The sequence below is a fragment of the Rhinopithecus bieti genome, unplaced genomic scaffold (genome assembly GCF_001698545.2).
Source record: "Rhinopithecus bieti isolate Rb0 unplaced genomic scaffold, ASM169854v2 scaffold_5982, whole genome shotgun sequence".
Classification (NCBI taxonomy): Eukaryota; Metazoa; Chordata; class Mammalia; order Primates; family Cercopithecidae; genus Rhinopithecus; species Rhinopithecus bieti.
The window spans coordinates 1,185,573-1,199,536 of NW_016805132.1; the positions used below are offsets into that span (position 1 = coordinate 1,185,573).

The window sequence follows — 13,964 nt, forward strand, 5'->3', positions numbered from 1 at the left end:
GGCTTACTCTGAGCTCCTTGAACAGAATCTTTGCAGAACTGGTCTTTTAAAGAAAGGGAGTTTACACACCGATATGTTACGGAAAAGCCAGAGCTGCTGCTAAGTAGAAATACATTTTAACAGATACATGGTGATAATTTTAAGTAGAATTTGGTTTGCATAAATGAATACTCCTAAAGCTCTCCAAACTGTGGTTCTGTTGGGTAAGTCAAGGCAGGCTGTTATAAATAGAATTATCTGATTTTCATAAAAATCCCATCCCACTCCTAGAGAGTCTGATTTGGTAGGTGAGGGATGGATACTGAACAAGGTCCCCGGTGAGTCTGCTATATGTCCGTGGGTACTGCCACCAATGTAGCAGGATAATGACATGACCAGATTCCATTTGCCATCTCGCAGAACTTCCTTTGGTTCACACAACAGTTCCTTCTTCCCTAGCAGGGTGAGGATGTCTAACATGTCCCAGTAAAGCAAAGAATATGCATTTCCTAGGGCCTGCCACTCTCAGGTAACATTGCCCCAGAGCTTCCAGCCCTCTGATCTTTTTTGTTGTTTTAAAGTTTTGTTTGTTTATTTAATTCTTCCTCTTTGTCATTACCAGCTCTCTGACTTTTGAGGCCAAACAGAAAGCCTGGATGCTCTCAGCAGCTTTGCAGTACAAGGAGAGGGATCCAGAGTCTATGCCCAGCAACCTCTTCCATACATGGCCAAGCCCTGCCCAGTCCTGCGGGTCCCTTGCCTGTGGCTCCCAGATCCAGGCCAACCTGACTCCACAGGCACCAGCTGGTGATGCTGGAAAAGTCCGTCCCTTTTCTCAGTTCTGCCTTGCCGAGTGGCCGAGCCCTGGCTGATACTTACGGAGATGCTCAATGATGCTGTCGATGGTCGGCTTAAAAAGGGCATTCATGGCATCTGGACTCATCCGCAGCATCCCCTGCGAGGACCACTTCACAAAATCCACACTGCAGGAGCATAGCATGGAGAAGAGTAGGCAGTGAGGGTCTACATGATACCCAGGCTTATATGCATAGACACATGCCCTGGCAGAACATCTGTCACACTTAGCAGGCAGAAAGGGGGTTGAAAATCAAAAGCACCTTTGGAAACCCTAAAGTGCCAGGACCTGGACCCTTAGAAGCTCAAAAGCTAAGACGTAATCTCTTCTCTGTATCTTAAGTTTGGCTGTGACCGACCTTCCCCTGCGATAGTGGAGGCCAAAGTCTAGTGCAAAAGACAAGGAGATAAAGGGCTCACTGTCTCTTTTGCAGGATCACACTTTGAATCCAACAATATTTGGATTCAAGCACATTAAAGGCTCCCTGGAGAGTTTATTGTACTGCTACTTATGGCTACAAATGTGTGTGCTCAGGTGCATATCCTCAGCCCTCCAGGCACCTGTCAGGTGACAGAGTAAGCCTAATTATACTAGGTGGCCCTCACGGTCTCTGTCCAGAAGCAGCAGTGTGGAGCAGAGAGAGCCTTGGACAGGAATCCAGGATTGTGGGGCTCTGGCCTGGCCATCACCACTGCGGAGCTCTGGGACTTCGGGCAGATTAGACTCCATTTTCTCCAAGCCCTGTCTCCATGTCTGGCAGTCAAGGATAACTGCGCTTGCCTTACCTCCTTCACGGGGGTTGTTGTAAAGATGAAGTTAAATGCCATGTCTGTGAAAGCACTCTGGAAACTTTCTGGCACTAAGCAAATGCCAGGGACTGTGTATTCCCAAACCCACAGGGCGTGCCCCGCCTGTTCTCAGAGGGCAAGCAAATGGCGCCTCTGTCCCTGATGCAAAGCACATACCAGCAGCTTCCCGGCCACACGTTCTAGATGCTGGATGGGAATCTAGAACGTGTTGGAAAGGAATCCTTTCCATGGCATAGGCCAAAGGACAATGCGGTATTGTATGGAATGACCCCATGGCTGGCTGTAGCCCATTTCCTTAGTGGGAGGGTTGACAGGCCCCAGAACTGTCAACCTGTGCAGGTAGGTCTTGGGATTCCACACAGAGGACAAGTGCCCTCTGGGAGGGACCAACAGGGCAGAGAACATCAGCCCAGGAAGAGGGTCCAGACTGGCCCTGCTCTAAGGGCAAGAAGACCTGACATGAAATCTGCTTTGGTTTCCACTAAAAGGAACCAGGGCTTGGCCGACTCCAGGCCTGGGGTAGGGAATGTACAAGATGAGCCAAGAGTGTCTTCACATACAAGAAGGCAAAGACACTGTCGACCACCACAAATGTCGTGTCAAAGGGACTCAGAGCCAATGTGAGGAGGCTCCTACTGGCCGAGATGGGACAGTTTGGGTGTCAATAAGGATGGAACTGTCATGGTTTAAAATACATTAAATCCTTACATTCTTTTTTTTTTTTTTTTTAGACGGAGTCTCGCTGTCGCCCAGGCTGGAGTGCAGTGGCCAGATCTCAGCTCACTGCAAGCTCCGCCTCCCGGGCTTACGCCATTCTCCTGCCTCAGCCTCCCGAGTAGCTGGGACTACAGGTACCCGCCACCTCGCCCGGCTAGTTTTTTGTATTTCTTAGTAGAGACGGGGTTTCACCATATTAGCCAGGATGGTCTCAATTTCCTGACCTCGTGATCCGCCTGTCTTGCCTCAAAGTGCTGGGATTACAGGCTTGAGCCACCGCGCCCGGCCTAAATCCTTAAATTCTTAATGATACTCCCCCTTATACCGTCAGAGGAGGAAAAATTCATTAGACACTTTGGTGGATACTAGGAAACTGATTCTTTTTTTTTTTTTAACTCATAAATGGAGGTTGAAAAGCAACCCATTTATCCTGTCTTCCCTAAGTGAGCTGTAGTTCAGGGCAACCAAACCACTGAGGAGCCAAGTTTCTCTCTCTGGGAGTATTCTAGCAAAATAAACGAGAAGGAGTGATAGACCAAGATGGTGGCCACGTGGCCGCCCCTAATGCATTAGTGAACCAGACAATAGTCATCAATGGCTGCTAACATCACAAAAGGAGAGATGGGCAGACACTTCGTGTCCCCTGATGGGAGGCAATAGGAGGAACCACCACCCATCAGGCAGATATGCCAAAGATTCAAACTTGAATCTGATTAAACCTCTAAGTCAATCTGCCAACTTGCAAAAAGAAAAAAAAGCCACAGGATAGAACTGCTGTGTAACACCATGGACATGAGATAAGCAAAGCCAAGATTATAGGAAACTCCAATCTAAGGACAAACTACTAGTTTTGCCATCTAAATAAATTGTGAAGGAAAAACCAGGAGGGGAACCTATGTTAGTGGGACTTGAGGGACGTATCAGATAGCTGCTATGTACAGCCCTCATTTGGATGTTGATACAGAGTAAAAAAAAAAAAAAAGACAAATAGAAAAATGTTAATGTTAACTAAATATTTGATAATATTGAGGAATTACTGTTAAGTGTTATCATGGTATTGTGGTTGTGATTTAAAACTTGTCTCCTTCAGAGGTACATACTGACATAGATGAAATGACCATCTCTCTAAGATCTGCTTTAAAATAATTGGATTGAGACTAGCCAGGAACTGACCAGTTGTTGAAGCTGGACAGTGGAATATTTTACAGGGTAAATGTCTGACATGTTCCCTTACAAAAGGTTTATTAGAAAAAGGTAATTATGAAATGTGATAGGTAAATCCGTCTGTAGTCATCATTTCATGATGGATAGTATATATTTATTTAAAATGTTTAAGAATATTAGAAATCTATTATTTTTATCTATTTTTTTAAAATTCAGCTTTAAACTATCTTCTAAATATATTCATTTTGCAACAAGCTGAGACACAAAATCAGTCAAGGGACTCAGAGTGGCAAGAAACCTAGACTCCCACTGGATTAATTTCACAAATACTTATTGAGCACCTACTGCATACCAGGTTCTCTGCTAGACACTGGGGAAACAGCAGGGGCCAAAACTAAACTTCGCTGCTTTCATAGTTTCTCTGTTTTTAGCGGACACATAGATAATACTTGCCAGGTCCCAGGCATTGTTCTAAGCACCCAACATGTATGAATTCACTGCATTCTCACAACAACCCTTGGAATTACATGGAATTATTATTATCCCTATTTTCCACGTGAAAAAAAAAGCTGAGGGAAGAGAAGTTGAATCCCTTGCCCAAGGTCACAGAGCCGGTGTGTAGGACTGGACCCCGAAGTCCACACTTCCTTCCTCTCTCCCATCAGCACAATCCACCCACTAGAATGTCCAGAGCCCGAGGTGATGAGCCCAACTCACTTGCTTTTCCGCAAGGCGTGCTCCACACTGTGCCCGCGGAACTTCTTGTAGTAGTCAATGAAGGAGAAGGGCAGGGTGATGTTCAGCGGGTTAGTTCTGTCTGGGGCGGCCGCCCTTTTGCGAGACTCAAACGCAATCATTAAGTCAACCCACGCTGCAGGGCGTTTGATTTTGAATTGTTCAATAAAATCCTCTCCAAATATTTTATACAGAAGTTTTTCGAATTCATAATCTACTCCTAAGGATCCATAGGGTCCGCCTGAGTTGAGAACAGAAAGGGAGGCTGTGGTGTTAAAAACCACTGGAAAAGGCCGGGCGCGGTGGCTCAAGCCTGTAATCCCAGCACTTTGGGAGGCCGAGACGGGCGGATCACGAGGTCAGGAGATCGAGACCATCCTGGCTAACACAGTGAAACCCCCATCTCTACTAAAAACTACAAAAAAAAAAACTAGCCGGGCACGTGGCGGCGCCTGTAGTCCCAGCTACCCGGGAGGCTGAGACAGGAGAATGGCGTGAACCCGGGAGGCGGAGCTTGCAGTGAGCTGAGATCCGGCCACAGCACTCCAGCCTGGGTGACAGAGCGAGACTCCGTCTCTAAAAAAAAAAAAAAAAAAAAACCACTGGAAACCCAATCCAGACTCTGAGAAACAGGCCCACCTGTTCATCTCTGACCCGCTTAGCAATGGGACTGCAGCTATAAGTGTTTACTTACACTTCAGAACCCTGCGCTGCTTCGCTTTCCATGCGAAAAAACTTTTCCCTACAGAAATCTCTTGTCAGCAATCTTTTATTATTTTATTTTTGTTTTTCCTTTTGTTTTTTGTTTTTTGTGAGACAGAGTTTTCGCCCTTGTTGCCCAGGCTGGAGTGCAGTGGCACAATCTTGGCTCACAGTAACCTCCGCCTCCTGGGTTGAAGCGATTCTCCTGCTTCAGCCTCCTGAGCAGCTGGGATACAGGCACACACCACCATGCCCGGCTAATTTTTGTATTTTTAGTAGAGACGGGATTTTGCCATGTTGGTCAGGCTGGTCTCAAACTCCTGATCTCAGGTGATCCACCTGGCTCGGCCTCTCAAAGTTCTGGGATTACAGGCATGAGCCACCACTCCCAGCCAACAATCTATTTTAAATCAATTACATTTTTTTTACAAATCAATACTTTTATCTAACTAAGATCATCATGGTATTCCAACCTGACATCCAAGGGTGGGGGGAGTAAAATCAGCAGGCCTGGTCTTGTCCCTGTGTGATCCTCTAATTGCTCATTATCCTTTCCCCTCCAGCCTCCCAAAAGGGAAACAGCATGTTCTTTGGTTTGGCAATCTTTTTTTGAGAGTCTCGCTCTGTCACCCAAGGTGGAGTGCAGTGGTGCAATCTCTGCTCACTGCAACCTCTGCCTCCTGGGTCCAAGCAATTCTCCTGCCTCAACCACCTGAGTAGCTGGGGCTACAGGTGTGCACCACCATGCCCAGCTAATTTTTGTATTTTTAGTTGAGACGGGTTTTCATCATGTTTGCCATGCTGGTCTCTAACTTCTGACCTCAAGTGATCTGCCCACTTGGCCTCCCAAAGTGCTGGGATTACAGGTGTGAGCCACCACACCTGGCCAGTGGTTTGGCAATCTTGATCCAAGACAAGGTGAAGCCTCCCTAGAAAGTTCACCTTAGCATGGTCATGGGCAACATCAAGTTACCATCTCATCCTTTCAGAATTTTCAGAAACCAACACCCTTGGCCAGGATCTGAAACAGGCTCGCTTTCGGCCGAAACCCAAGTTGTGGTGGTTTGTGTTTTAAAGAATGTTTAATTGCATTTTGCTTTCCAATTTCAAGCAGACATTAGTATCCTCCACCGCCTACGATCCCACATGTTAGTGGCATTCAAGAGAATAAAACAGAGTTATCTGAAACAAGTGAAAACAGAACTGCCTGGAAACGGCTCAGGTATAAGAAAATCAGCCCTGCAGGGGCTCACCTGTTGCTTTATACAGTTCCTTAAGGTGTCCCTCCGGTAGCCGGATCTGATGGACTGTCAGGTCTACGGTGCCACCGCCACTGTCCACAACCACATACTTGTCACCTGGCACAAAAACAGCCATCTTTTACACAGTTTGCCAACCCCATCTGAAATAAGCTGGTGGGTGGTAACTAGGTAGACCCAGCTAAGTGCCCTCAATACTTCTCATTAGCACAATGGTTTTGCTAATTGGCAGCTCCAGGAGTTAACCACGACTAAAGAGAATGCAATCTGCCCAGGAGGACATTTAGGCATGGATGATGGCGAACCCAGGTGAGTGAATCTAAGATTCACACATTGCTGCATAGCTGGCATGTACTTAGTGGGCAGTTTCCTGCCACGTGAACAGTGAGTGCCCTAAAATCATCTGCGTTTCACATAAGACTTACTCTGGAACTGATCAGTTCGAATCCCTACTTGGTTTTACAACATGCAAAATAACAGCTCCCAAAAGAGCTCTCCCTGCGTGAGTGGTCTTTAGAACCCACTGAGTTTGAACATTTTCCAAAAGTGCAAAAGGGACAAATGGGAATGGCTTTTCGCAAGCAGCACAGGAAAATCCAGCAAGAGCAAAGGACATTGAAGGACGCTACCTTCCTCCAGCTCGGACCAGATTTCTCCTATGACATTCTCCACCAAAAAGGTCCGACTCTGCCGATGACGCCGTACGTGTTCCTTAGCTAGTGGCCGACAGAAAGAAAATGACGACAGGTAAGAAAGCATGAAAAAGCAGAGAGTCATCTGCAGTCAGTAGAGGCAACAGCATGAGGAGATTTAGGGATGGAACATTAGTGACATTTGACCAAAATAAGTCAATACGATGTCAGGAATCACAAAGCCAGTTCTTCCCAGAGAAAGCAATTTCCACCGGCCTTCCTCTATTCCTCGGCTTAGCCTGTGCCCAGCTGAAAAGCCTGCCCTGATGAGATTCTCACAACCACCCTTGGAATTAGGTGGAATTATTATCCTCATTTTCCACGTGAAAAAAACTGAGGGACGAGAATGTGGTCAAATGTGACCCTACCCTGGTCACATTTTTTGGAGAACAGGTTAATGAAATCGCCTAGTTTCCCGGCTTTGCTGCCCCAGGGAGGAAGCTATCTGCCAAACAGCCGGCAGTGCGTTCAGTTAAACAATTCCACATCAAGGAATTTGGGGTATGTTTTCCTAACATGGACCCTGGATAAATGGACTGGGGGCCAGATCCTGACCCAGCTGAAGCCAATATGCATTGCGACCACAAGGTGGCGCATCTGGGCCTGGCAAACCCCTGTGCTGCCTTTTCCATGAACACAGGGATGACCTCCGTTCCTGCTATGGCTTGGGGTGCTGAGTGGTGGGGACGCCTGTGTGGCTGTGACAGGGCACAAATCATTGTCCCTGTGTTCGGAGAAGGAAATCAGGTCAGGAGAGGTTAAGGGGCTTGCAGTTCCCACAATTCCTTTCTTGCAGTCTGAAATGAACCCTCAGACCTTAGGCCCTCGTGCCTTTGAGATTTAACAATTTACAGGGAAGGTGGAAAGAGCAGAATAATGGAATGTCTCGAGATGAGACGGGTGCTGTGAAAGGGCACCTGGGGGGCGGCAAGGCACTGCCAAGGTGGGAGTTTGGGCAAATCGACCCTCTGGGCTTCAGTTTCCTCGTCCATAAAATGGGGATATTAATAGTTGGCTTAAATTCCTCGTGGGCAGAACAAGGACTGAGTCTCCAACGTATCATCAGCCAGCACACAGTAGGTGATAATGAAGGCAACACGCCAAGTGTGAGACTCAGTACTCAGCAAATGATAACTGTGGGCGATGGAGGGCAGCCCCTGATGTTACAGGGGAAGGCTTCGCTGTCCATGGCTCTGCTGCCCCATCCCACAACCTCGCCCCCTCCCAATATTCTGTTGTTGTTCAGTCCCTAAGCTGGTGCTGCTGATTTTGAATTGTCCTAGAAACCCCTCTGCTGCTGGTTATCCAATAAAGCACCCTTGACCCTCTGGCCTCTTTCAGCAAAGAACACAGTGTTTACAAAACAACTTCTTCCCTGGGGATTAGAATTGCAAACACCAGGCCAGCTCCAAGTTCTTCTAAATCAGGGCCTGGTTTAGAGTGGAGAGGGAGGCATCCCTTGATTAAAGAGTTCCTGTGGGCCTGGGAGAGCTCCCCAAACTCGGGGCCTCTCTCCTGCTCCCAGCACGGGCTCCAGATGAGCCTGCTGCAGACTTTGTAATGGGCATTTGGTTTTCTTTTTTTCTTTTCTCTTTTTTTGAGACAGTCTTGCCCTGTCGCCCAGGCTGGATGGAGTGCAGTGGCACGATCTCGGCTCACTGCAGACTCCGCCTCTCGGGGTCACGCCATTCTCCTGCCTCAGTCTCTCGAGTAGCTGGGACTACAGGCACCCGCCACCACGCCCGGCTAATTTTTTGCATTTTTAGTACAGATGGGGTTTCACCATTTTAGCCAGGATGGTCTCGATCTCCTGACCTCGTGATCTGCCCGCTTTGGCTTCCCAAACTGCTGGGATTACAGGTGTAAGCCACTGCGCCCGGCTGGCATTTGGTTTTCTAAAGCCATCTAGATAGTTTAAAAAATGGCATTCATAAAATACAGCCAAGCGAGGCTAATACGACATGTACTGAGCTCTCAAAAATTAGCCAAGTTTTCAGGCAAATTAAGCCTCAGATTGTGAAAAATGTATCCTTTATCGATCCCATTCAATCCTTCACGAGTAAAATCATGCTGACAGCAAACCCTGCGATGCTGGAGCTGAGCACCAGCTCCATTTCTCCCCGTGGCACCCACTGGCCTTCAGTCACGGAGGAGCATTGAGGCATCTCAGGTGCTCCTGGTTAAGTGCTCTGCCAGCCAGGCTCTCCCCAGACAGCACTCGTCTCCTGGGAGAGAGGTTCTCACTGTAAAGTGAGGCTGTCGCCAAACCCACTGCCTCACTGCCCTTCGGAGGGGCGGTGCCCGACAACTTGAGGATTTCAAAAACCAGGAAGACCCTCTGAGCACACAGAGACAGCAAATTCCACAAGCCACAGGACAGGAACACAGAGCAGTGTGGGGGCAGATGTGATACATTAAGGGAAAGGAAATCAAAAACTCTTAGGGAAGGCAATCTTTTAAAACAGATGTTCCCCTAAAATGTGTTATACTCACAAAAGTTAAAACAGCTATTCTAGAATTAGCTACTGGTCATGAATTTGTGTTTGTGAACAACATGAAGAATCAGCATGTAAGATATAAACTTAGTCTTTCCTCTTTTTTCCAGTGAAAACAATGAAGTTTAAAATTTAAATAAACCTCTGAGTATTCAAAATGTGAATGCATTTGATTTAGTCAGCAATAAGGCTAGCCTCGGTGAGCCTTGAGGAGGCCGAGCATTGGTAGAAAGGGGCAAGTCAAGTCCTCAGCTCTTAAAGGGAAGCTCTTTCCATTCATTCTGGGTAAATCAGTTCTAAGGCGTGAGCACACCACTCCTGGCAGGCTAGGGCAGCAGCCTGGTGACAAGGGAGTCTTTTGCTACTGCTTTGTGGCTGAGGTTCCCAGACTCCTAAATCTTGGGATTGAAATACAGACGGGGGGCCTCTGGGGCAGAGTTGCTTCTCTCAAGAGCAAGAGGGGAGGCCTGGAGGAGGCAGCCTGAGACCATCTAAGCAGGAATACACATGGGCTCAGGGTGAGCCTGGCCTGGTGCCTTGGGAAGTGCAGGGACGGGCCTTGGGTGTGGGGTCCAAAGAAAAGTTGGGAACAAACTTGTGGCAGGAACAACTCAGCAACGGTCCTCACTGATGCCTTCTTCCCTCTCCTCCTCCCAGGCCTGGGGCCTTCTGGTGGGGGATGGGGGTGAACATGGGTGACAGGTGGGTATCTGCCCTCAAAGCCCTCGTCTGGGAACAGAGCTCAGAGCTGCAGTGCCCAGCGCCACCCCCACAGTGCTCCCACTTAGCGCCCATGCTCACATTGGTGTCTTGACCCTGACAGGGCATGTCTGCAAACCCTATAGCCCTCAACACACCCACAGAGCCCTGGATACCAGGGAACCAAGTTCCATGACCAAGGCCATGACCCACTTGCCTGCAGGTAATTATTAAAGAGAAAAAGCTTTTTAAAACCCCATCCTGAGTCTCCCTAAGGCAGTGCTCCTTCCCACAGCTAAGCGAGCATCACCTAGGTCAGGAAAGTCAGCTGGTTTCATCTGCATTTTAAACTCTCAGCGAAGACACATAATGAGCTCATCACACATGAAGCAGCCCAATGAGTGAGTCAGCAATAAATCAACAGTCTTAATGGAGAATTAATAACAGGCAATGGAATTAGATTAAGAATCTGTTAATACACAAGAAAGATTAAGAGCCTAGTACAATGCAAGGCCAAGAACTGCTCTCAGGCTACCCTCAGGTTCTTAGAGAGAAGCTCCCCATCCCCAGGCACTTGGTGGGTGATGAACCAGGGTAACCATGCCTCCATTTATGGGGGTCCTTGGAGGGGCCAGGTAGGGGGGCTGAGCAGAGAGGTGCTTAAAGCCCACCTCCTCCTGGAGTATCCTGATTCTTCACTGACACTAAGTGCCTTTAAAATCATCAGAGGGAGAGAGACATCCAGGGCTTGGGAGGGAAGGAGAGCAGGAGGGGGAGAGAGAGAGCAGAGGTACCCTGTGTAAACCCAGCTCCTACTGTGTCACTGCCGCTGTACCCATTGACGGCTGCCTTGCTGCTCAGCTCAATCATCTGGTGTAGCCGCAGCTTTCGGCAGTAGATAGAGGCCGCCTCAGGCTCCAAGGCAATGATGAGCTGCTCCGAGTTCTCAGGTGAGACCAGGCCTGCCTGGAAGACAGAAACAGAGGCTGGGACCCAGGGCCCCCTGGGCCGGCCTGCTCACAGGACACCCATGCGTGGGCTGACATCCCTAAGGAGGGTGCATTTGTGCTGTGCTTCTGTGGGACATTCTCTACACAGTCCTCTGCACAGTGTCATATCGGGGTGCCTCGGTACTGGCCCCAGGCCAGATACCCAAACACCCCAGGGTGGCCAAAGAAAATGTACAGGCACCCTGGGGAAACGCCAGGAGCTCTGGCTGGGGGGCCTCTTGCACTTCGGGCCTACTTCTTTCACAGCTGAGCAGCACCATGGGGAAGGGCAGGGGGAATACGGACTGTAGGATGCACACGGGCTTCCACGCTCCGGTGGTTGGAGGCACGGAGTTGCAGAGACCCCAAAACTTTCCAAACCATCACAGGGTGGGAGGCAGGTGATCTGTTCTCAGTTGTAATATACCACACGGTCTGACCAAGTCGGAGCAAACCCCTATGTTTGGTGGCCTCGGAAACAGACCATGGCTGGGCCTCAGCAGCGCAAGCATTTGATTTTGCTATCTGGGTAACCGACCTGTTATCTCCAGAGCACCAGGAGGGTTCCTGAGATTTGGCTCCTGGGGGTGTCAGATGAGCAGTGGCTCCAGGCGGAAGCCCCTCCTGGAATCTCATAGAGTCCCTCATTCTCTAGAGTGCGGTTGAGTCAGCAAGCAGGTATCTTATTCAAAGCCGCCACCCTTTAATAGTTTCATTATACACATATATCACATATGTAATAAATATTCCTTTAATAATCTGATCCCCAAGTTCTCATCTGTGGCTCCCATCTGCAGACATTTGGGGCCTTAGCCTGTAGTAGGCAGAAATGCTTCTGCTCTGTGACATCTGACCTGTCCCAGTCACCACTCCTGTGGGCCTTCAGAAGAGCCAGCCCAGGAGGCCCTGGGACAACCCTTCTGAGGATGCTCAGAGAAACAGCATGGCTGGGCCTCTAACCAGCTCCCTGGCACCTCTCATGGCCTTGAACTGCAGCAGGAGGCCCCACGTGCTTCTGGAAACCATTCAGGCCCACGAGTGTCCTCGGTTGCCAGCCCAGTTGCCCACGGAAGCACACTTCATCCCTGCCACTGCCATGCTGCTGACTTTCTGCCGTTTCTTAGGAATCTTGGGATGCTGCCTTCATACCATTCCTACTGGGAGGAAGGCCTCGAGCTGTATACCAGACCCCTGGGGTTTAGTGCATTCTTCTTGCAGACCAGGTTCAGAAGGTCTCCTAATGTCACACACGCACAAATAACCTCTCACCAGGGGAAGCCAGTCTCATCATGGGCAGAGGGGCTTGGGAGGTCCAATTACTGGGCAAGGAGGGAAGGGGATCTTCAGGTATTAAGAATGCAAAGTGGCCAGGTGCGGTGGCTCACACCTGTAATCCCAGCACTTTGGGAGGCCGAGGCAGGCAGATCACCTGAGGTCAAGAGTTCGAGACCAGCCTGACCAATATGATGAAACCCCGTCTCTACTAAAAATACACACACAAAAAAATAGCTGGGCATGGTGGGGGCGGCACCTGTAATCCCAGCTACTTGGGAGGCTGAGGCAGGAGAATTGCTTGAACCTGGGAGGCGGAGGTTGCAGTGAGCCGAGACGGTGCCACTGCACCCCAGCCTGGGCAACAAGAGTGAAACTCCATTTCCAAAAAAAAAAAAAGAATGCAAAGGACCTTCAGGGCTATTTGTCAACTCCTTCACTTTACGTAGAAAGAGAAGGAGGGTTGCCCACTGTCCCGGTTTGCCCAGGATAGAGGGATTTCCTGGGATGCGAGACTTTCAGCGCTAAAACTGATACTACCAGCAGGCAGGTGACTGAACATCTTCACTCTGTAAATACCAAATGCCTCAAAATGGCAGAACCATATTTGGAAGGCTGACGTTATAAAATCAGGTAAGAACCACCACTCTCATGTCCTGTACTGTCCGCGGCGAACCCTCTTCCCATCACCTAGTACCCTCCGCTACGGCCAACCACCCGGGCAGCATCAATGCCCATCAGCTCAGCCCATGGGTCAGAGAGGCTGGATCTGCCCTTAGGCGACATTGGTCAGCAGGGCCCTGACTCAGGTGCGTGACAGGATTTCCCACTGCCCCCTATTCAAGCAAGTAAAAGTCCCCCCTCCCCAGCTTCACCCTCACAGGGTCACATTAGACATCCTTGGCACAAACGTGGCTGGCGGTTAAAGTGAAAGAGGACGTGGCTGTCACACGTGCAGTGCCCCCGGGAAAGGTGAAGCCTCTGAGCCTGGATCCCAAGGGCCCAGGAGGAAGAAATCCCAAATAAGACCAAGAGGGACCCCTTCCATGGGACAGCTCCTGAGCTGATTCTTCCATCCTTGTAGCTTGTGGAGTCAAGGACCTCCCAGGAGAATAGAAGCTCCAAGGGGAAAGCTTCCACAAAACGGGGTAAGAAGGGCCAACTTGCTGCAAAGAAACTGCCGGGCCTGTATGTATACAATTCTCCTCCAAAGTTCAACTTGAAACTAAACTGAGGGCGGGGGCAGACCCATGAGCGGAGCCCAGGGAGTTGGTGTGAGGGAAGAAAGGCAAAGACCCGGACGCTACATTACGGTTGCCATGTCCCACTGGGATGTCAGCCTGCCAGGTGGGACTTGCGGCAGTGAGGCCCCTGCAGGGCCAGAAAAGCAAGATGGGCCTGGGCCACGGCAGCAGGGACAGGGATGGGAAGGGAGAAAGGGCGCCATAAGCTCTGCCCCTTGCCCCCTCTTCCCATACCATAAGCGCCACCCCCATCCTTCTTCTCACACCATAAGCCCCACCCTATCCCTCTTTCCACACAATAAGCTGTGCCCCTCATCCCTCTTCCCAAACTGTAAGCTCCACCCCCATCCTT

The 13,964-nt window shown here is 49.5% G+C and overlaps 1 protein-coding gene across 3 annotated transcripts in view; it reads right to left on the minus strand.

The window, feature by feature from the left end:
* Positions 1 to 13,964, minus strand: part of HSPA12A (heat shock protein family A (Hsp70) member 12A) — a 183,103-nt gene that overhangs the window by 4,323 nt on the left and 164,816 nt on the right. For all 3 annotated transcript variants that reach the window (XM_017871248.1, XM_017871249.1, XM_017871250.1), the window contains 5 exons: positions 10,902 to 11,073; positions 6,851 to 6,937; positions 6,216 to 6,320; positions 4,243 to 4,501; positions 859 to 962 (listed from right to left, as the gene is read on the minus strand). In XM_017871248.1, the coding sequence (XP_017726737.1) occupies positions 859 to 962; positions 4,243 to 4,501; positions 6,216 to 6,320; positions 6,851 to 6,937; positions 10,902 to 11,073 (727 nt within the window). The remainder of the gene's footprint in view (positions 1 to 858; positions 963 to 4,242; positions 4,502 to 6,215; positions 6,321 to 6,850; positions 6,938 to 10,901; positions 11,074 to 13,964) is intronic.